Source organism: Phacochoerus africanus, chromosome 4 (genome assembly GCF_016906955.1).
Source record: "Phacochoerus africanus isolate WHEZ1 chromosome 4, ROS_Pafr_v1, whole genome shotgun sequence".
In the NCBI taxonomy this organism is placed as follows: domain Eukaryota; kingdom Metazoa; phylum Chordata; class Mammalia; order Artiodactyla; family Suidae; genus Phacochoerus; species Phacochoerus africanus.
Window position 1 is genome coordinate 71,258,710 of NC_062547.1, and position 23,380 is coordinate 71,282,089.

A 23,380-nucleotide genomic window follows, 5' to 3' on the forward strand; every position below is an offset into this window, starting at 1 on the left:
TATCGCGAGGCCATACGCCATGTTCCCAGCAGTCCTAGCGTAGAGACGTCACCGGCGCCCTTCAGCGCGGGTGGAAGATGGCGTCCGCTACTCGTGTCATCCAGTTGCTGCGGAACTGGGCATCCGGGGTGCGCGGGGCGGGAATGGCTGCCCTGGGGGACTGTGGGTTCCGTGCGCCCTGGACCCGCTCTCGCTACTCACCTCTTTCCTAGTACCTCTGGGACTGAGGCTATTTAGTGCCGTTTCCCCTAAGCCGGGACCCCTCGCTCAGCCCGGAACCCCTAACTCGTGACGCCCTCAGCCGGGGCACACCCACCTCCACCCCCAGCCCTTGGCCTTCTCTTGGCTGGGATCTCACTCACTCCTGCGACCTCCCTAGGCTTATATTTTTTTAGCCTTGGATCTTGTGGTCCCGGCTCCCCCTTTTCTCTTTACTTTCAGGGCCCACATCCTTGTCGCCAAATGCCCATCTTCCGCCTTCCCTTTATTTGTCCAGCTCTAGACTTGCCCCTGTTCGCCGGCCTTCTTCTTTTCTAGGGTACCCTGCAGGCTGATATGCTTCCTCTCTTTCTCCCACAGCGAGACTTACAGGCGAAGCTGCAGCTGCGTTACCAGGAGATCTCCAAGCGGTGAGCAAGCCCCGCTCGCTGCCCAGACTCCAATCCTGTCGTTCCTCCATCAAAAACAAAACCCGTGTTCTTTTAGACGCTGAAACGCTGGGCCTAAATCCTGCCTCCAGCTCCATAGCCGGCTCATGGAAGGAGAGATGTGCCTTTAATCTTGCTGGACTATGTCAGAGAATGCCACTCTTGGAATACCCAGAATGGGCGTGGATTCTGAGTAGGAATTATCAGTGAGATTTGCAGTCCTCAGTGTGGTCCTGCTATTTGGTGTTAACATCCCCAAGCTACAGATGAGAATGTTCGAGTCTAGGAGGGATTAAGTCATTAGCTTAAAATCACTCGAAAACCAGAAAGTTACAGTGGGGATTAGAACCCAGAAATGTCTGGATTTGAAACTCTTTTGATTTTGAGTCCAAAATTTACAAGACCCGCATTTACAAATCTCAGCCCTTGGGGAGATCAGTGTGAACAAGAAAAGCTCTTCTGGTTTCTTTCATGGAGCTCATATCCTAGGGAGAGGGAGAAACAACATAGGGAAATAAACACACCAAGTTAAAACAAAAACAAAACAGTTTTCTAGAATGCTCTGAAGACAAGACAAAATGAATAAGGTGAGTGGTAGCTACCTCAGGTCAGGTGGTCAGGAAAGGTCTCAGGTGTTGGCATTTGAGCCACCAGAAATGCCGAAGGATAGTTAAAAAACATTCTGGGCTGAAGGAGCAGAAATGCCAAGGCCGTGAAGCCTGACAGAGCCAGAAGCCAGAGTAGAACAGAGGGTAGTGAGGCTAAAACTGAGGAATGGGGGTAGCAGTGTTTATGAGCCACAGTGGAAGAGGGTTAGCATGAGGGGAAGAGCAATAGGATTAAAATAACCAAATCTGTGAATCTTTGCATGTCGTGACTACTTCCAGATATCGAAAGTTTTATTATTTTTTTTTCTTTTTAATTTTTGTAATTACTCAAATGAATTAATCACATCTGTAGTTGTATAATGATCAATAACAATCTGATTTCACAGGATTTCCATCCCACAGCCCAAGCACATCCCCCCACCCCCAAACTGTCTCCTCCGGAGACCATAAGTTTTTCATTGTCTGTGAGTCAGCATCTGTTCTGCAAAGAAGTTCAGTCTGTCCTTTTTTTCAGATTCTACCTGTCAGTGAAAGCATTTGATGGCTCATTGGATGACTGACTTCACTTAGCATGATAGTTTCTAGGTCCATCCATGTTGCAAAAAATGCTGGTATTTCGTTCCTTTTAATGGCTGAGTAATATTCCATTGTGTATATGTACCACATCTTCTTGATCCACTCCTCCGTCAATGGGCATTTAGGTTGTTTCCATGTCTTGGCTATTGTAAATAGTGCTGCAATGACCATCGGAGTACATGTGTCTTTGCGAGTCGTGGTTTTCTCTGGGTAGATGCCCAGGAGTGGGATTGCTGGATCAAATGGTAGTTCTATGTTTAGTTTTCTGAGGCATCTTCATACTGCTTTCCACAGTGGTTGCACCAATTTACAATCCCACCAACAGTGTACTAGTGTTCCTTTTTCTCCACACTCTCTCCAGCACTTATTGTTTGTAGACTTTTGGATGATGGCCATTCTGGCAGATATCGAAAGTTTTAAATTGTTTTTCTATGCAGGGTAGTTTGTGGCCCGGTTGAGAAAACAGGTTTTGTAAAATTTTCAACTTTTTTAAGGATAATAGCACCCCCAAGTGATTCATTTGGGCCTTTCCATGGGGCACTGGCTCTTTCTTTCTTTCTTTTTCTTTCTGTTTGTCTGTCTGTCTCTCTCAAGGGCTACAACTGCGGCATTTGGAAGTTCCCTAGCTAGGGGTCAAATCTGAGCTACAGCTGTTGGCCTATACCACAGCCATGGCAACTCTTGGGGTCCGAGCTGAGTCTGCAACCTCCACCACGGCTCACAGCAACAGCAGATCTTTAACCCACTGAGTGAGGCCGGGGATGGAACCTGTGCCCTCTTAGATACTAGTTGGGTTTGTTACTGCTGAGCCACAATGGGAACTCCCTCCTTTTTCTTTATACAGCTGCACTTGGGGCATATAGAAGTTCCCAGGCTAGGGGTCGAATCATAGCTGCAGCTGAGGCTTATGGTGCAGCCATAGCAACAGAGGATCTGAGCCACATCTGTGACCTATGCCACAGCTTGCAGCAATGCTGGATCCTTAACTCACTGGGTGAGGGATCTAACCAGCATCCTCAGAGAGACAACATTGGGTCCTTAACCCACTGAGCCACTGGTTTTTAAAAGGGATGGTCTCTGCACTCCAGGAGTTAGGCAGATTCGAACTTCAACACAGGATATTGCTCGCCTTCCTTCCTTCCTTCGTTTCTTTTGATATTTTCATATTAAGTTTTTATCCGTTTAAACTTTGTCTGTTTTTTTTTTTCTTTGATGCAATGACTATCACTTGTTTTAAGAAAAACTTAAATCCTGGCAAAGTGGTTATCAGAAGAAAGCTGGTTAAAAACACAGTTGAAAAGGGAGTTCTCTTATGGCGCAGCAGGTTAAGGATCCAGCCTTGTCACTGCAGTGGCTTGGGTGCTGCCGTGGCGGGGGCACGATCCCTGGCCCGGGAACTAACTTCCACCATGCCATGGATGCAGCCCAAAACAAAACAAAAACACAGTTGAATTGAAACCTGATCTTTTTTTATGATTTTTCTCTTTTCTGTCCTCCCTAACTGCACCGGTTTCCATGGAAGCTCATCTTTTGTTAGTGATTTTTTTATTTTGTTTCCTTTTTTGGCCACCTAGCTGCATATGGAGTTCCTGAGCCAGAGATCAGATCTAAGCCTCAGTTGCTACCTAAGTCTCAGTTGCATGCTGAGCTGCAGCTGCAGCAACACCAGATCCTTAACCCACTGTGCTGGGCTGGGGATCAAACCTGCATCCTAGCGATCCCAGAATGCTGCTGACCCTGTTGTGCCACAGTGGTATCTCCTGGTTTTTTTGTTGTTGTTAGTGGGGTTAGCCATTCATTTTCTGGCCTTAAACTTTGTACATTGACCCAAGGGTTTAGCCTGAGCCAGGACAGAGCTGTGTTCCCGCCCTCTGGCGACAGCAGCCACGAGGTGGCAGCAGAGACCTCAGATAAAGTGCCTTTTTTTTTTTTTGCTTTTTAGGGTAGAACCTGCGGCATAGGAAGTTACCGGGCAAGGGGTCCAATTGGAGCTACAGCTGCTGGCCTACACCACAGCCATGGCAACGCCAGATCAGAGCCACATCTGCGACCTACACAGCTCAGGGCAATGCCCGATCCTTGACCTACTGAGCGAGGCCAGGGATCGAACCTGCATCCTCATGGATCCTAGTTGGGTTCGTTAATTGCCGAGCCACAACGGGAACTCCTAGTGCTTTTTGAGTAATGAGCCTTGATCCCAGCAGAAGTCTCCAGAAAGTTCTGGAGATAACTAGAAACCCAGAGGTTCATAGCCTGGTCTTTGGGGATGAAGCTCCTCAGAATGAGCTAAGTCTGGGGCTGTTGCCCAGGTGTTTGCTGACCAGGACTCCTTGATAGGTTGTGAGGAGAGTTCCAGACTTCAGCCTCTTCATTTCCTGAGAACTTGCAGGTGGAATTGGGGCCAACTGCCGAGCTCTGGGCCATGGCGGGGTGAGAAGAGGCGTGCCCTCATGAAAGGGTCCTCCCTACCTGCCACATTTAGGGCAGGTGAGGGACCTGTTGGGGCGGCAGGCCCAGGCCTTGCTGTCCATCACCTTCACTTTCAATGCAGGGGCCAACCCTCTTTCTGAGTCCTGGCCCCTCCCTAGGTATATACCCATAGACCTGTAGCAGGGATACCCCTCATTTCATGACTGAGGTCACGGGCCCATGCTGCAGCCTAGCCAGGCAATGAGAATGACTGTCACTTTGCTTCAGTGCCCATGTTCTTTTTCTTCAGAACTCAGCCTCCTCCCAAGCTCCCCGTGGGCCCCAGCCACAAACTCTCCAATAATTACTACTGCACTCGCGATGGCCGCCGGGAAGCCATGCCGCCCTCCATTGTCATGTCCTCACAGAAGGTGCTGGCGTCGGGCAAGCCAGCAGAGAGGTAAGGACACCAACGCCCCTCCTGCGACCAGGCCTTTCTCTTGCGTGTGCTTTTCAAGGTCCTAGGTCTGTTGAGTGTCAACAGTGGCAGGAAATGTGCTGCTGGGGGCTTTTCATCTGAGAGCTCTTTGAATTCCCACCCACCCTGGGGTGGGTTTCCTGCAAAGAAGAGGAAGCTCCAAGGGCCCTTCCAGGGCCTTGGAGGAAGTCTCGGCATTGTTGTTTTTATAGTTTTGTGTTCCTCTTAGAGAACTGTATAAACCTCAGGCTCCTCAAAGCCCACTTTGGTCCCTGGCTCAGGCACTGTTTCTTAATTAAATAGGAATAATAATGGTATTTACTTTAGAGAGTTACCATAGAGTGGGTGGCTTATAAACAACAGAAAATTGTTTCTGAGGTTCTGGAGGCTGGGAAGTCCAAGATCAAGGTGCCTGCAGATTCAGTGTCTGGTGAGGGCCCTTTCCTAGTTTATAGGTGGTATCTTGCCAAGTCCTCAGATGCTGGAAGAGCAAGGGGTCTCTAGGGTCTCTTATAAGGGCACTGACCCCACTCAGGCAGCTCTGTCTTCATGATTTATTTAGTCGCCTCCCCCTTGGGTCGTAGGATTGGGGTGCAGGATGTCCGTATACAGATTTGGAGGGAACACAAACATGCAGTCTATAGCAGAGTCATCATGTCATCCGCATAATTCATATTCGTAAGCTCTTAGAATGAAGTCAGTGCCATATCTGCCTCTTAATAATTCCTTGAGTTAGGCAGTAATGGCCCCTGTTGCAGAAGATATTGAGGGACAGAGAGGCCAAGTGACCTGCCTGGATCACACAGCCACTGAGTAGCACAGTTTCAAACCAGTTTGTCCAGCCCCCCAGTGGTGTCTGGGCTCTACAGCTGATTCACTGTGTGGGCTTGGGCAGTCTGTTGGCCTTCTCGAGCCTCAGCTTCTTCATCTGTAAGATGGGACTGGTGGGCTTGCAGTGTGACGAGATCTATCAGGTGATGGGGCTGGGTCAGCTGTGTGGTTAGAACTCGGTCAGCCGTCCAGGTTGCTGTCTTCAGAGTCACCAGAGTCCAGCCTCACACTGTGGCAAGCTGCCCTACTCCCCCATGCTCCCCTACCCACCCCAGGATGTCTGCATTTCCTCGGGAGGCTTGCCTTCTGCTTCTTCCGCCTCTTTCAGGCTCCTGGGAGGATGGGAGGGCCTGGAACCCCTGCACATGGAAGTTCCCAGGCTAGGGGTCAAATTGGAGCTGTAGCTGCCAGCCTACACCACAGCCACAGCAACGCTGGATCCTTAACCCATTGAACAGGGCCAGGGATGGAATGCGCCACCTCATGGATACTACTGCGGTTCATTACCGCTGAGCCACAACGGGAACTCTCTTTTCTCCTGTCTTGCTTACAGTGTGTGCAGGCCTTAGGCCCCGGGAAACAGGTTGGGCACCTGCCTGGGATTTGCTGGTACAGTGTCTCCTTGGGGCTCACCCTGGGCCAACCCTGGGACAAAGGGCATATTTTTTTAATTGCATATTGACCCAGTCCGATTAGACTGAGGATGGTGGGGCCTGATCTCATTAGCACTGTGCCTAATGCCATACAGTGCACAGTGCCTGCCACGTAGCAGGTGCTCAGTACCTGAGGGAAGAAGGAAGCAGAGGACATGTGTCTCCTGATTGCTTGGCTCTTTTGCCAGTGTCCTCTTCTGGGGCGGCTGGGGTTGGGTGTGAGTGGGAAGGGGTGCTGGAGGAGGAGCCCTGCTATTCTCCCTTGTTCTGGGCCCAGGAGCCAGAGCAGGCTGAATGGGGGTCTGGGCATTCTGTAACAACCCTGCACTTGGGCCTCCAGATCCGTGGTTTCAGCAGATGTGGTCCTGCTGTGGGCAGGGGGCTGGGTCTCCCTCAGCGTCTTCCACACTGTTCTCTGGAAACCTGGACCTAACTCAGGTCTTTTTGCATCTTCCAGCTCAGCTGTAGCAGAGACTGAGAAGAAAGCTGTGACGCCGGCTCCTCCCATAAAGAGGTGGGAGTTGTCCAAGGATCAGCCATACCTGTGAACTGCCCTGGAGCACCTGGCTAAGCCCTCAGGGCCACCAGAGTGCTTCTCACTACTTGGACTCCTTGGATTCCCTCCGGGGAGAATGTGACCTAATTTATAAAAATATATATATTGTGCTCTCCAGTATAGCTTCTGATTTTACTTTTGAAGGGACGCATGGCTTGGACTTCAGGGTGAAATTGATGCTGAGTCTCTTAATCGCAAGCTCCAGGAGCAGGGGAGGGTTGTGGTTCTTGAGCTCAGGGTGACATGCTGTCACTGGGCACAGAGGTGTCACCATCCCTTCCTCGAGGGCTTGGCTCTATCCCTGAGAGTGGTGGAGTGGGTTCCAGAACCTCTGGGTGCTTGGGGGGCACTGACTATAAAAGGACAGATGGGCAAGGTTCCTCTTGTGGCTCAGCAGGTTAAGAACGCTATTAGTGTCCATGAGGATGTAGGTGTGATCCCTGGCCCCACTCGGTGGGTTAAGGATTGGGTGTTGCAGTGAGCTGTGGTATGGGTCAGCAGCTGTAGCTCTGATTCAACCTCTAGCCTAGGAACTTCCATATGCTGGGGTGGGGCCCTGAAAAGCCAAAAAAAAAAAAAAAAATTCCTGAATCAAGTGTTACGACCCAGCCCCCTTCTGGCAAGTGAAGTTGCAGTGAAATGATGGTTGTCAATGAGGAATCAGTTCCTTTTTTATCTTTTCCTTTTTACAGCACACCTGTGGCATATGGAAGTTCTCGGGCTATGGGTCAGATCAGAGGTACAGCTGCCGGCCTACACCATGGTCACCACCAGATCTGGTCCACATCTAACACAAGCTGTAGCAACGCTGGATTTGCAACCCTTTGAGCAAGGCCAGGGATCAAACTCACATCCTCACAGACACTATGTCAGAGCCACAAAGGGGACTCCAAGCGGGTCCTCACCAGACACCACATCTGCTGGCATCATGATCTTGGACTTTCTAGTTTCCAGGACTGTGAGAAAATAAATGTTTGTTGTTTATAAGCTCTCCCCCACCCAATCCCCCAAAAGTTTTATGACACAGGCTTGAAATTTGACACTGAAGTGCAGAAGGAAAGACATCTGACATCTCCTGAGCTCTTCCTGTGTGCCATGCATTATAGCTGTGATCTCAGCTCTTTCCCAGAGCAATCCTGTGAAGTCCTAGCTGTTGTTAAACCCTTTTGCCCTGGACAGAAGAACCAAGGTGTGGCAAGACCAAGTACTCTTTCAGGCTCACAGAGCTGGCTCTGAACCCAGCTGCTGGTGAGTCTGCTACACACTGTCAGCTGCTATGTAAATCTACAGCTTCTTCAACTTTCCTCCCTTAACCTCAGGTGCCAACCTCACCAAGCAGCCTCCTCTCCTTCCCTTTCCCTCCCCTCCCCTCCTGCAGGCAGTTGTATTTGCTGCTCTTTCCATCTGCCTTTGCACCAGGGCACTTTTGCCTCTTACCCAATTTCTCCTGGAGAACTGGAGATTATCATGAATACCTGTGTGTGTGTGTGTGTGTGTGTATATATATATATATATATATATAACAAAGCAGCTGTAATCGCCAACATTTTCGAATAGAAAGCATGCCATGTTGTGCAATGGCAAAAACAACAACAAAATACAGAGCAGCCAATTGCATCGAAAACCCTGCAGAAATTGTATTTTATGTGCCTAAGGGGTGAGCATGGGAGAAGAGAAAACCCAGGCTGCTTTTGTTTTACTTGTTCCTAAAGTAAAGTGTAAGACTCACCTTCCTATGAGTAGTCTATGAGAATTATTTAAAGGGAGCAGGGCCTTATGATCCTTCTCCCCTACCCCCATCTTCTCCTCTCACCTTTTTTTTGGAGGGGGTGCTTTTTAAGGCTGCACCCACAGCATATGGAGGTTCCCAGGCCGGGGGGTCCAATCAGAGCTCAACTGCTGACCTATACCACAGCTCACCTCAACGCCAGATCCTTAACCCACTGAGCGAGGCCAGGGATTGAACCCGCAACCTCGTAGGTTCCTAGTCGGATTCGTTTCTGCTGTGCCGAGACAGGAACACCTCTTACCTTTTATCTATAGAAACCCTTTAGCCAAAGAATAACTTTATTTGTTTTTATTTTTTTGCTTTTATTTTTAGGGCCACACCTGGGGCATGTGGACATTCCCAGGCCAGGGGTCAAATCAGAGCTGCAGATGCTGGCCTATACCACAGCCACAGCAATTAAGGATCTGAGCTGTGTCTGTGACCTACACCATAGCTCAACTGAACGAGGACAGGGATCGAACCTGCATCCTCATGGATACTAGTCAGGTTCTTAACCTGCTGAATCACAATGGGAATTCCCAAAGAATAACTTTAATCAGAGAAGTGAGAAAATGCAGAAGCAAAGGAAAACAAAGACCAAATAATAATAGTTTAGTCATTAAATAAAGTCAAAGGCCTTTAGTGTCTCCTCAAGGGCTTAGAGATCATATTTTGAACCATATCCTTTGAGCTGTTTTGTGGCTACTAAAACCCCCACCAGGTGGAAGAAGTTTACATGATGACCAGACTGTAGCCATAACATAGGCTGCCAAGATGCCAAGAATTGGCTTTAGGAAAAATGGGAACTTGTGGCACAGTAGATTAAGTCTCCGGCATTGTCACTGCAGTGGCTTGGGTCATTGCTTGCCGAGGGTTCCATCCAGGCCCAGGAACTTCCACATGCCTCATATGCGGCCAAAAGAAAAAAAGGAAACAAACCAACCCTAGAACTGAAGGGTAACTGTATTTAATTAAATGATGCTGACCACTTCATGACCAATTTTAAGATGACTGTCAGAGCTAACTATTGTTTCTACCTGTAGCTCCCTCCCTCTGCCTATACACCCTTGAAACACTGCTTTAAAAGGTCTTGCTGTGGAGTTCCCGTCGTGGTGCAGTGGTTAACGAATCCGACTAGGAACCATGAGGTGGCGGGTTCGGTCCCTGCCCTTGCTCAGTGGGTTAACGATCCGGCGTTGCCGTGAGCTGTGGTGTAGGTTGCAGACGCGACTCGGATCCTGCGTTGCTGTGGCTCTGGCGTAGGCCGGTGGCTACAGCTCCGATTGGACCCCTAGCCTGGGAACCTTCATATGCTGCGGGAGCGGCCCAAAGAAATAGCAAAAAGACAAAAAAAAAAAAAAAAAAGGTCTTGCCCACTGTCAGTGGGGGAATTTGGCCTTTGGACACTAGTTCTTGCCCCTTTCCCCCACCTGGTTGCTGGTCTCCAAAATGGCTGGACCCCACTTTTGGTAACATTATGAGGTGGTGAGCATTGGTGAGAACATCCAGGTGCAAGGACAGAGGACTCAGGAAGAAAGCCAAGCACCCACATTTTATTCACTATTCATCAAATATTTAAGAGCCTACTATGAGTCAAGCTCTGTTTTAGGCACTGAGGATACAATACACAGCATTCCTGCCCTCCTGGGCCTCACCGTTCTAGCAGGGAATCAAACAAACCAAAGTAAATAAAATACTTAGTAAGTTGGTGGACAAAAATAGGAGGAGTTCCCATTGTGGTGCAGCAGAAACAAATCCGACTACTAACCATAAGGTTGTAGGTTCACTCCCTGGCTCAGTGGGTTAAGGATCTCGCATTCACTTGAGCTGAAGTGCTCCGATCCTGTGTGGCTGTGGCTGTGGCATAGGCCAGCAGCTGTAGCTCCTATTCTACCCCTAGCCTGGGAAGCTACATATGCTGTAGGTGCGGCCCTAAAAAGCAAAATAATAACAATAGTAATAATAGTAATAATAATAATAATATAAAACAAAAGAAGCAGGAGGAGGGTGGGGATGAGGCGTGCCTGAGGGGAGTGTCTGCCATATTAAATAGGGTAATCAGAAACATTTGGTATAGGATGGATATAGAACCTTAAATATTGTAAGTAAACAATACTTGTCGATGTAAGTTCGCATGCATCTCCAGAAGTTTTTAATTTCACCATATCTTTCGATATACCTCGTCAATGTGAAAAGTGGAAGTCTCAAATCGAATATCTCCTCGTATTCGGACATTTACGGTAACCATAGCAAGTGGCCGTGGGCCCCGCCCCCAGGCCTGTGCGCAAGCGTTTGGGGGATAAGAAAGATCCCTCAGGCTACGCTCGGCCAGAGCCGGGCGCTGGGCTGGGTGATGTGTTAGGTGGTTTGATGGCGCCGGGCAGAGCGTTGCGTACAGCGGCCCTGGGTTTGGCGCTGCGGCTGCTGCTTGCCTTCGGGCTCGGCCTGGAAGCCACCCCGACCTCGACCCCAACCAGGTCCTTGACGGAGGACCCAGGTGAGTGATCTCAGTGTAGCCCACGCGCCCTCCACTCAGGCAGCTCTAGGTCCGCCCCCGTCCGCCAGCAGCGCCTCACCATTGGCTCCGCCGCATATCTCTCCGAGGCGCTCCCCCCGCCCCCCCCGCCCCCCCGCGCACGTGGCTCTAGGGGCGCCTTCCCCAATGCGGGACCCTCCGCCTGGGTTGCTCTGCCTGTCTTCGACTATCCTGTTTCGTTCCCGCTTATACCCTATACCTGCTATGCTGGTCGTGCTCCATTGTCACCTTCAAGACACCCTTCACCCCAGCTTGGGCAGGAAAGTTTGTTGCAGGCTCTGGTTGTCAGACTCCAACCTGGCGCCTCCTGCTGTAGCTTCACCTTCCACACCCTGACCCCAGCGGCCCGGGGCCATATGGCTGAATTTTCTCAGCGACAGTCTCCTGCCCTCGCAGTCTCTGCATTTTCCTTCTCCGGTCTTAGAGAAAGAAAAGTCTCCCTCCCTCCCTGCGACCCCAGGTCTTTGGCACGTTCACCCTGGCTTAAGTTGGTCGCCCTCTCGGAGATTCCCAGAGGCAACCAGGCAGGTTAATGTGACCACCCTGTGCTCACAGGTGCCCCTGATTTTCATCTGTGAACTCAGATTCACACACCCGCTTCTCCATGGGATCCTATCTTTTCTGGTTCGCTATCTCAGTCCAAAGCTCCCATCCGAGGCTAAATGTTCCTGATTCTTTCAATGATCAGGACTTACATTAACCAAGTACCAAACTCTACACACAAGCAGTGTCTTCTCTTCAGGGTGCTGAGGTAGGGACTCCTAGCGTGCCCCTTTTACAGGTGAGGAAACTGAGGCTGGGAGGGCCAATCCCTCGTTGCTCCAAACTGCATTCCCATGCGGTCGGGTCTGCTTTGCTTCCTGATTTACAGAAGGACACACAGTCCAGCAGGTCAGGGAAGGAGGTCAGGGGTTGCCAAGCGGAGTGGCTAGGCCTGGCAAGGAAGCTGCCTGCACCCATAGGCTGCCAGACTCCCATGGGCAGGGAAGGAAGTCGGCTCCAGGTCACTCCACAGGTACAGTAAGGCCTGGAGGCTGGCCTGCAGAAGGGCTGGCTGTGAGGGGCGGGGGGCTTGGAGACACAGGCCCCCATGAGTAAAAGTGGAAGGGTCAGAGTTCCTGTTGTGGCTCAGCAGGTTAGTACCTATGAGGACTCTGGTTCAATCCTTGGCCTCGCACAGAAGGTTAAGGATCTGGCGTTGCCTCAAGCTGCTGTGTAGGTTGCAGATGTGGCTTGGATCCTGCATTGCTGTGGTTGTGGTGTAGGCCAGTAGTTGCAGCTCCAACTTGACCCCTAGCCTGGGAACTTCCATGTGCTGTGGGTGTGGCTCTAAAAAATGGGAAAAAGGTTGAAGGGTCAAATGACCAGGATCAAATGGAGGGGGGCTAGGCTGGGTCCATGCCAGTTTTCTGCCACCCGCCCTGTTGTACCCAGGGGGAAGCCATAAAAGCCACTCCCTTCCTCTGTCCCTCAGACTCTCGGCTGCTGGCCCAGCTTCCAGGCCCTTCTGTGCTCCTTCTGCTGGGTGTCCAGGAAGGCTCGGGTGTCAGCTGGACTCAGCCCAGACTGTTGTGTGACCTGTGTCCACTTATCATTAGACATGGCCCCAGGCTTACCGTCAAAAGTCATGGCCCTGACCACCACTAAGTGTCCCGTCTACAAGGGTACCAGTTCAAGGACCATTGTTCTAAGTGGGAGGCCAAGCTTCAGGGGTCTGAAGCGTGAGACCCCTCCCAGGAAATAAGCTGAGACGTGAAATCTGAGGAGGAAATCATAAGGTGCAGGGAAGAGGGAGGAAAGGGGGTCCTGGACCCAGGAATAGCATGGGGGAAAATTGTGGTGGAAACAAACCAGGCCCCTTACAGAGGCAGCAAGGAGACCAGGTCAGAGGGAGCTTGATGAAGAGGAGGAACGTGGGAGGAGGCGAGATCCAGGAAGGGTTCAAGGCTGGCCAGGCGTTGCAAGTGACACAGAGGATGGAAGATTTGGTTGTGAGAAGGTCAGGGGACCAAGGGACAGTTTTGAGCAAAGGGGAAGCAAGGGATTAGTGACCGAATGGTGGGACTCTGAGAGGTCTCTGGTGTCTGTGTGGAGATGGGGGTGGGGAATCTGGGGAGGAGGGGGCACATTTGGGATGGGGGAAAGTGGCCAGGTTTGGGAGGAAGTTAGAGGTGACTAAGCAGGTCCTCTATCTAAGGCCACAGTTTCCCCCTTTGGTGAGCAGCTGGCACATAATGGGCCCTTCTGACCCTGACCGTGGGCCTGCGTAGGCCCCTTCCCCAGTCTGTTTAACCATGGAGCTTGAAAAGACTCTTAGGGAGACCATCTGGCCATGTGGAGCCAGGTAAAGACTCTGGGGTCATTGAGACCAGGGTTTGAACCCTGACTCTGCCACTAGCTTGTAGCCTCGGGCCTCACATCTCTAAGCATCTTCTGTAGAAGGGCCATGGCAGTAGAATCTCCTCAGTCAGGCTCTTGGTGAGGCTGCGGCGAACTGTTCAGGCCTGACACCCAGTACATACTTAGCAGAGGGTGACCACCAGTGTACATCCCAATGTGCTCCAGACCTCCCAGGCCTCACCTGTGTGCATCTCTTAGACCCCAGTGCAGGCTCGTGCGCGCCCACCAATTTCCAGTGCCGGACCAGTGGTCTCTGCGTGCCCCTCAAATGGCGCTGCGATGTTGACAAGGATTGTCCTGATGGCAGTGATGAGGTGGAATGCGGTGAGGGCCACAGCCTGGGGGCAGGGCTTGCAATGGGGGAGGGGCCATATAGAGGAGGTGCTTGTAGAAGGGGTGTGGCTTTGGGGCTGGGCTCACTGAATGGGGCCTGAGAGTGGCGGGGAGGCCTGCAAGGACACTGGTCTGGGTCTTTGGGTTAAGGAGTGGGTTTGTAGTTAGGTGGAGTTAGTGCCGTCTTGGGAGGAAGGGCTTGCCAGAAGGTGAGTCCTTGGAAGGTGGAGCTAATAGAAGCAGGGGGTGGGGCCTGTAGGAGGGGCGGGCCTTATATGGTCAATTGCTTTTGGAAGGTGGGGCTTACAGGGGCTGGGCGTTGGGGAGTACCTGGTCCCTCTTGGGTGGGTGTTTGGGACCTGACTGACTTTGTACCCCAGGTATTGAGCCATGCGCCCAGGATGGGCAGTGCCCGCCACCCATTGGCAGACCCTGCCCTTGTGACAGCATCCATGACTGCCCTGAAGGTGTTAATGAGAACTGCCAGCACCAGCCCTGCCAGGAGGGGGAGGTTTACTGCCTGCCGGAGAATTCCTGTATCCCAATCACGTGGCTCTGTGATGGTCACCCAGACTGTTCGGACTACAGCGATGAGCTTGGCTGTGGTGTGTGCTAGTGGGGGGTGGCAAGGGTTGGTGGGTAGACAAGGATGCCTGACACCTCACCTTGTATATGATGAGGTGTATATGATGAGGCTGAGGGTGTGGACACGTGGGTCTGCCCGGGGGCTGCACGAGGGTACTCCGGCAACAGTGCTGAGCAACCTCACTCAGTTTGGGATGGAGGGGAGCCACAAGGACACCCTTGGGCACTGGGACCATCCTTCATCCTTCCCCGCCCCAGGTGCCCCCTCCCCAGCTACTGATTGCCTGGACTTCTTGCAGGAACCAAGACTGTCCAGGAAGGGGGTGCCACATCCATGGGAACCCCTGTGGGCAATGCCACAGTCACCTCTGTCGATGACCAGGACTCAGTTCAGTCTGGAAACCGAAGTGCTTATGGGGTTATCGCAGCTGCTGGTAAGATGAACAGGCCGTCCCACGCCTGGGGCTGGGAGCAGACAGGCTGCAGACCCCCCTTTGCAGGGTGTTAGGATCCTGGTGGGTGTGGGATCTCCTGCCACCCCCTTACCCACTCCTGTCTCTGTCCCCCACAGTGGTGCTCAGTGTAGGTCTGGCCATCACCATCTTCTTCGTGTTGTCACGATTCTGTGCCCAGGGACGCCTGTCCCCGCTGGGGCTGCTGGTGGCCCTAAAGGGGTCTCTGCAGTCAGAGAAGACGGCCTCGGTGCTCTGAGGATGAGCCATTGCTGTCACATCGCATGGTCCCTGAGTATGGCAGGTATGGGGACATGCACATGACTGTGGGCACAGTAGCCCCCAGACCTGGATTCTTCTACACAGCAGCACTGAGCACCTGAGCTCCTGAAGATGGGGCCCTGGAGGCTGGGACCCTCCCCTGGATGCCAGGAACCTGGATGGGAAACGTGCCAGAGCTGGAACCGAGGGGCTGGCCCCAGGTCACTCCCAGGGTAACCCCGCTGCTCAGATACTACTGCAGCCCCCGCCTGAGGGTGGTGATTAAAGTTGCTTTCACATCCTCTGTCCTGCCTCTGGGCCTCTGTTTCCTTCTGCCTCTGGGCAGCCTGGGGGCTCTGCTGCAGTCCCTCCTCCGTAAGGGAGCATCTAGCCTAGACAGCGTGGGAGTCTGGGATCCAGCCCAGGGCACCCACTCAGCCACTCTACCCCTGACTTCCTGGGATCCAGAACAGGGGACAGTGGGGCCAGGGTGGCAGGTCAGTCCACATTCTCTGCAGCCTTCTGCAAAGAGGAACAGACCTTGGGCAGTGCCTCCCAGAGTCCTGGGCTGGGGGACCCCGCTCTGTCCTGGCTTCTCTTTGAGATGGTTCCAGGTTGCTCTCAACCCTGTTTCCACCTGTAGGTTTTATTGGGAGTTCCCTGGTGGCCCAGTGGTTAAGAATCTGGCCTTGTCACTTGCTGTTGTGGAACAGGTTTGATCCCTGGCCTGGGAACTTTGGCCTGCCATAGGCATGGCCCCCCAAAAGAAGAAAAAAGAAAAGAAAAGAAAAAACTAGGCTTTATTGTTACTCAGGTCAACAGATCAGGTGACTGCTATTGAAAAGGCACTTTGTGGAGTTCCCGCTGGGGCATAGTGAGTTAAGAATTGAACTGCAGGAGTTCCCGTCGTGGCGCAGTGGTTAACGAATCCGACTAGGAACCATGAGGTTGCGGGTTCGGTCCCTGCCCTTGCTCAGTGGGTTAACGATCCAGCGTTGCCGTAGCTGTGGTGTAGGTTACAGACGCGGCTCGGATCCCGCGTTGCTGTGGCTCTGGCGTAGGCCCGTGGCTACAGCTCCGATTTGACCCCTAGCCTGGGAACCTCCATATGCCGCGGGAGCGGCCCAAAGAAATAGCAAAAAGACAAAAAAAAAAAAAAAAGACAGTTTGTTACAGGTGCCAAGTAGAGGGGTCATAACAGGCCATGTGGAGCCACATGGGAAATCACCAGAGTGAATCAGGAGGCAGAGGCAGGAGGGAACAATGTGGGCAGGAGCTTTTATTGTTTCCACCAGAAGGAACGGGTGAGGCAGTGTAAACAGGCTGGCAATTGGCGAGTTTGAATAATTTCCGAGGGCACCGACTGTTGTGTACATCTTAGCGTCGCCATCAGAGAGCAAGGCCTGGGGCCCTCACCTATGTTCGTACTTGTGGCAAGGCCCCTGCTGAACATTTCCCTAACCAGAGCCAGTGAGGGGGCTGGCCCAGCCCTTGTGGGTCTTTTTTTTTTTTTTTGTCTTTTTGCCTTTTCTAGGGCCGCTCCTGTGGCATATAGAGGTTCCCAGGCTAGGGGTCTAATTGGAACTATAGCCACCGGCCTACAGCAACAGAACCACAGCAACACAGGATCCAAGCCGAGTCTGCAACCTACACCACAGGTCACGGTAACACTGGATCCTTAACCCACTGAGCAAGGCCAGGGATCGAACCTGCCACCTCATGGTTTCTAGTCAGATTCGTTAACCACTGCGCCACAATGGGAACTCCCTTTGTGGTTCTTAAAGTCACACTTTGGGAAAAGCCGTCAGGGAACTTTGAGGAACAAGATTTGTTACTCACAGGTCCTGGAAGGTACTTGACAGTCTCCCCCCACTGCCTCAGGGCCACTGGCAAGATCCTGTAGTGAGAGAGATGGCCTGGGGCTCTGTCTTTAGTAGGGTCCGCAGGTGGGAGGCCTGAGTTCACTCTCTTGGTGAACTCGCAGCAGGAATGAGGGAGTTCCCCCTGTGGGGCAATGGGATCGGTGGCATCTCTGGAGCTCTGGGCTGTGGGTTCGATCCCTGGCCCCACAACAGAGGGTTAGGGCTCCAGCGTGGGTCGTAGCTGTAGCTGGGATCTGATCCCTGGCCAGAGAGTTCCATAGGCCGAGGGGCAGGCAAAAAAGAAAGAAAAGAGGCAGAATGTGGACTCCGGCAGGGAAAGGGGGTGGGGTGTCACTCAAGGGGGGTCAGTTATCCAGGTTACCCAGGGTCTCTGAAAGGGAGACCTTCGTGGGTAGAGGCACCTACTAACCAGGTAGGTTGGGTTGCTAGTGGCTTTGTGGTGCAGCTGGCGATGTGTTTATTCATGGACATCAAAAATCAAAAGCTTAACTTCAGGGAGTTCCTTTGCGGTTCAACAGGTTAAGGATCTGGCGTTTACACTGCTGTGGCTCGGGCCACTCTTGTGGCAAGGGTTCGATCCCTGGCCTGGGAACTTCTGCATGTCTTGGTTGGGTATGGCCAAAAAAAAAAAAAGAGCTTAATTTCAGGCACTTACACTGCACTGGCCCTGGGAGTGATGGGAACAGGAATACAATGGCTCTGGACTTGGTGGTTTGTATTGGCGAGCCACACTCTCTGGTGGGTTGTTTGTCATCTCCAGGAACTAGCTAATCCCTGGAGGGGCCGGTTGTCCCTGGTCAGCGAGGCCTCAGATGCCAGGGCATCAAGAATACAGAAAGTGGAGTTCCTGTCCTAGCTCATCGGAAACGAATCTGACTGGCATCCATGAGGATGCACGTTTGATCTGGCCTTGCTCAGTGGATTAAGGATCTGGCATTGCCATGATCTGTGGTGTAGGTTGCAGACACGCTTGTATCCCATGTTGGCGTGGCTGTGGCCTAGACTGGCAGCTACAGCTACAACTCCTCTTTGACCCCTAGCGTGGGAACCTCCGTATGCCACGAGTGTGGTGCTAAAAAGACAAAAGACACACACACACAAAAGAATACAGAAAGTGTAGTTAACATACACCCTAGCTGCTGGATGACAACAGGGGTCTTCTCTGACCCTTGTTTTCTTCATCTCCTAATGGGGTGGCCAGGGCCCTGGAAACCACCCTGTGGGGCAGTAACCTCCCTGACTCCTTGGAAGTGGACTGGGTGTCTGCCACCAGCTGGGCCCATGCAGCCCAGTGCAGGGGAACACCCAGAGTCCCACACAGCATCTGGGAGCTCCAACATCCCAGCAGAAAGGTGGCCCCTGATGACAAGATGCTGGGAGAGAATCCAGCCTCCTGGAGGTAGGAAAGTTTGGCTTTAGCATCTTGCCTCCATGGGGGAAGAGGCTTGAGGTGGGGTTTGGAGTCCTGGCCTCAGGCAGCATGTTGGGGTCTGAGTTCTCTTTTGGGCAGTGGTGGTGGCTTGGGAGGTGGGCAGCAGCCAGGATGAGGGTGGGGACCTTGACCAACAGTGGAGAAGAGGGTGTGAGCCTCCTGGGGGATGAGGCCTCCCAAGCTGGGTGGAGGTTTCCTGCTTCAGAACCGGAACCTGGTGGGCTTCCTCTAGTTAGCAGGAAGGAGTTACCCCAGAGAGGAGGATTTTGTTGTTCTTAGCACTATTCCTTTTTTCTTTTTCTTTTTGGAAGTTCTCAGGCTAGGGGTCGAATCAGAGCTACAGCTGCCAGCCTGCGCCACAGCCACAGCAACATGGGATCCGAGCTGCATCTGCAATGTACACCACAGCTCACAGCAACATTGGATCTTTAACCCACTGAGCAAGGTCAGGGATCAAACCTGCATCCTCATGGTTACTAGTCAGATTCATTACTGCTGAGCCACAACAAGAACTCACAATTTTCTTATTTTTAGATTTTTTTTTTTTTTGGCCTCACCTGCAGTACGTGGAAGTTCCCGGGCCTGGGATAGAACCTGAGATATAGCAGCGACCCAAGCTGCTGCAGTGACAACGCTGGATCCTTAAGCTGCTGTGCCACAAGGAACTCAGGTGTGGTCCTCCGCTAGCAGCTGGGGGGGCATGTCAGAAGGTGCAAGGCCAGCCACAGGTGTCACACGCCACCTGAGCTGGGGTTTAGGATTTGGATCTTCCTGGGGCTTCACTTGGGCTCTTACTGATCAGTGGCACAACCCACCGTGGGCCTCCGTGCTTCAAACAACCACTGTCACATTCCCTCTTGTGGTTCCAGGTTGACTGACCTGACTGGAGGCTCTTTTTTCCCTATGAATGGTGGCACCTGGCTTCCGGGGGCTGAGCTGGCTAGAGAGCACCAATGTCGAGTCTGGTACCTGGCGGGGGGGCTTGGGCTAGCTGGGCCTCTCCCTTGCTAGGTGGCCTCTCTGGATGGCCTTTCCACATGGCCCCCCTGGGCAGGACGGCCATATTCCTTTCTTGATGCCTCAGGGGTCCCCAGAGTGTAGAACCACCAGAACTTCTAGAGCTCAGGCCCCAAACTGGGCCAGCATCACTTCCTGCTGCACTCTGTTGGTTGAGCGGAGTCCCAGATGTGTATAGGGGGCGGGGGCGGGGGACCACACAAGGGCAGGAGCACCAGGGAAGTCTGGCTCATTGGGGCCAGCAAGGGGGCAGAGGAAAATGGGCAGGCCGTCAGGGCAGAGCCCGCTGACTAGCTCTGAGCAGCTTTGTCCTCTGTGCACTGGGGCATCAACAGGTACAAGTCCAAGTCCATCACGCATGATCCAGCCAGGGTTTCAGCTGCCTTTGTTCCCTCAGGCAGGGTCATTCTGTGCTGCCAGCCACCCATCTGGTCCTTTGTCCTTCCTCGTTTCTAGGAAACTCCAGGGAGGGTCCAGGTTAGAAAGGGAGGGATATTTGGGGGACATGGATGAGTGGGCACGGGTCCCAGCATCTGGTGAAATTCTGATGGGCCTGAAAAGGGAGGGGATGAAGGGGTGGGGTGGGGGTGGGGGCGGCAGTGGTGAAGATGGAGAGGTGGGATGGAGGGTGTGGATGTGAATGTGGATGTATCTTTATCCAGCTCTTACCATTTTTTTTTTTTACTTGGGGAAAAACTCACATAACAGAAAATTAACCATTAACCATTTTATTTATTTATTTTTAATTTAAAAAAGCAAAACCAAAATTTATTTTATTTGGAGTTCCCGCTGTAGCACAGTGGGTTAAGAATTCTACTGCAGTGGCTCATGTTGGTGGGGAGGCATGGATTTGATCCCCGCCTACTGCAGTGGGTCAAAGGATCTGGCATTGCTGCAGCTGCTGTGTAGGTAGAAGCTGCAGCTCTTATTTAATCCCTAGCCTGGAAACCTCCATATGCCGTGGGTGTAGCCATTAAAAAAACTTTTTAAAATTATTTTATTTTTGTCCCACCCACAGTATGTGGTAGTTCCCCAGCCAGGGATTGAACCTGAGCCACAGCAGTGACCACACTGGATCCTTAACCCACCAAGCCACCAGGAGACTCCTACCATTAAACTTTTTATTTTATTTTTATTTAATTTTAATTAATTAATTTTTTGGGTCTTTTTGCCATTTCTTGGGCCGCTCCCGCGGCATATGGATGTTCCCAGGCTAGGGGTCTAATCGGAGCCATAGCCACCAGTCTATACCAGGGCCACAGCAACGTGTGATCTGAGCTGCATCTGCGACCTACACCACAGCTCACGGCAACACCAGATCCCTAACCCACTGAGCAAGGGCAGGGACCGAACCCACAACTTTATGGTTCCTAGTCGGATTCGTTAACCACTGAGCCACGACGGGAACTCCTAATTTTAATTTAATTTGTTTGTCTTTTTGCCTTATCTAGGGCTGCTCCCGCGGCATATGGAGGTTCCCAGTCTAGGGGTTGAATTGGAGCTTTTGCTGCCGGCCTACGCCAGAGCCACAGCAACTCAGGAGCCAAGCCGAGTTTGCGACCTATACCACAGCTCACGGCAACGCCGGACCCTTAACCCACTGAGCAAGGCCAGGGATCGAACCTGCAACCTCATGGTTCCTAGTCGGATTCGTTAACCACTGCGCCACGACAGGAACTCCAAGATCCCTTTTTATTTATTTATTTTTTGTCTTTTTTTTTTTTTTTTTTTTGCTATTTCTTGGGCCGCTCCCGCGGCATATGGAGGTTCCCAAGCTAAGGGTCTAATCAGATCTGTAGCCACTGGCCTACGCCAGAGCCACAGCAACACGGGATCCAAGCCGCGTCTGCAACCTACACCACAGCTCACGGCAACACCGGATCGTTAACCCACTGAGCAAGGGCAGGGACCGAATCCACAACCTCATGGTTCCTAGTCGGATTCGTTAACCACTGCGCCACGACGGGAACTCCAAGATCCCTTTTTATTTTATTTATTTATTTATTTATTTATTTAGTCTTTTTGCTATTTCTTGGGCTGCTCCCGCGGCATATGGAGGTTCCCAGGCTAGGGGTCCAATCGGAGCTGTAGCCACCGGCCTACACCAGAGCCACAGCAACTCAGGATCCAAGCCGAGTCTGTGACCTATACCACAGCTCACTGCAACGCCAGATCCTTAACCCACTGAGCAAGGCCAGGGACTGAACCTGCAACCTCATGGTTCCTAGTCAGATTCGTTAACTACTGCGCCACGACAGGAACTCCAAGATCCCTTTTTAAAGAAGTGATTTATCTACTTGAAAGCTTCTGGCTTAAGTTAGACTATGTTTTTCAGTTTGGATTTTTACCAAACTGGCTTAATTACAGCAATGTGTAGGTTCAGTTTCTTCTGAAATAACACTTGTGTTAACTTGTATTAGTGTGGAACTGGTTTGTTCTTCCTCAAAAAACAAAACATAAATCCCATACTTGGGAAAAAAAGTATCCTTCAGATATTTTCTTTTTTCTTTTTTTTTTTTTTTTGTCTTTTCGCCATTTCTTGGGCCGCTCCCATGGCATATGGGGGTTCCCAGGCTAGGGGTCGAATTGGAGCTGTAGCTGCCAGCCTACGTCAGAGCCACAGCAATGCAGGATCTGAACCGCGTCTGCGACCTACACCACAGCTCACGGCAACGCCAGATCCTTAACCTACTGAGCAAGGGCAGGGATCGAACCTGCAACCTCATGGTTCCTAGTCGGATTCGTTAACCACTGCACCACGACGGCAACTCCACCATTAAACCATTTTAAAGTCTACGATGCATTGAGTGCATTTGTAGTGTTGTTCAACTGTCACCTCTGTCTAGTTGCTAGACATTTTTATCCTCCCAAAAGGAAACCCATTCCCTACTAGTGGTTGTTCCTCTCCCCAACACACACCCCTGGCAGTCACAGAACCACATTCTGTCTCTGGGTTGTTTTGGATATTTCACGTAAATGGAGTCATACCACAGGTGGCCTTTGGTGTCTGGTTTCTTTCATTGAGCATCATCCTTGCAAGGTTCTTCCCCCAAAGCCTCCTTGGGCCCTTTTTAATTATTGGCCTCCCACCTCCTCATTACCCAAGCAACTGCCAATTGGCTCCTGATAGGCTAGATTACTTGCATTTCTAGAATCAAGTAGTATGTACTTTTTTTTTTTTTTTGGTTTGGCAGGTTTTTACCCAGACATGGTCATTTTAAGATCTAGGCATACTCCTGCATGTATGAAACTGAGTTTCCTGGAGTTCCCGTTGTGGCGCAGTGGTTAACGAATCCGACTAGGAACCATGAGGTTGCGGGTTTGGTCCCTGCCCTCGCTCAGTGGGTTAATGATCCGGCGTTGCCGTGAGCTGTGGTATAGGTTGCAGATGCGGCTCGGATCCCGCGTTGCTGTGGCTCTGGCGTAGGCTGGCGGCTACAGCTCCGATTCAACCCCTAGCCTGGGAACCTCCATATGCTGCGGGAGCGGCCCAAGAAATAGCAAAAAAAAAAAAAAAAAAAAAAGAAAAAGTGAGTTTCCTCTTTTTTTTTTTTTGCTTTTAGGGCTGCATATGGAGGTTCCCAGGCCAGGAGTCTAATGGAAGCTACAGCTGCCAGCCTACACCAGAGTCACAGCAAGGGATTGAACCCGCAACCTCATGGTTCCTAGTCGGATTCGTTTCCGCTGCTCCACAGTAGGAACTCTGAGCCCACTTTTATGGCCGAGCTGTAGTCTACTGTACGGCTGTCCCATGTCGATTTGCCCACTTTCTCTGTGATGGATCTCTAGGTGGTTTCCAATTTTGTTTGTTTTTTTTGGCTGCTCCTGAGGCATGTGGAATTTCCCTTGCTAGGGAACAAACCTGAGCCACAGAGACAACGCCTGATCCTTAACTGACTGAGCCACCAGGGAACTCCCTCCAGTTTTTGTTTATTGCGAAGAAAGCTGCTGTGAA

At 51.6% G+C, this 23,380-nt stretch overlaps 2 protein-coding genes across 2 annotated transcripts; both read left to right on the forward strand.

Annotated features, from left to right (window-relative positions):
- Positions 1 to 32: 32 nt before the first annotated feature.
- NDUFA7 (NADH:ubiquinone oxidoreductase subunit A7) lies at positions 33 to 6,875 on the forward strand. The gene is made up of 4 exons (XM_047777277.1): positions 33 to 128; positions 580 to 629; positions 4,551 to 4,700; positions 6,660 to 6,875. Exons 1-4 carry the CDS (start codon positions 78 to 80, stop codon positions 6,748 to 6,750), a joined length of 342 nt encoding a protein of 113 aa, XP_047633233.1. The 5' UTR covers positions 33 to 77; the 3' UTR covers positions 6,751 to 6,875.
- A 3,785-nt stretch (positions 6,876 to 10,660) lies between these two features.
- Positions 10,661 to 15,396, forward strand: CD320 (CD320 molecule). The gene is made up of 6 exons (XM_047774715.1): positions 10,661 to 10,714; positions 10,777 to 11,023; positions 13,661 to 13,786; positions 14,176 to 14,400; positions 14,680 to 14,814; positions 14,952 to 15,396. The coding sequence occupies exons 1-6, from the start codon at positions 10,661 to 10,663 to the stop codon at positions 15,089 to 15,091; spliced, it is 927 nt and encodes a 308-aa protein (XP_047630671.1). The 3' UTR covers positions 15,092 to 15,396.
- The last annotated feature ends 7,984 nt before the right edge of the window (positions 15,397 to 23,380 follow it).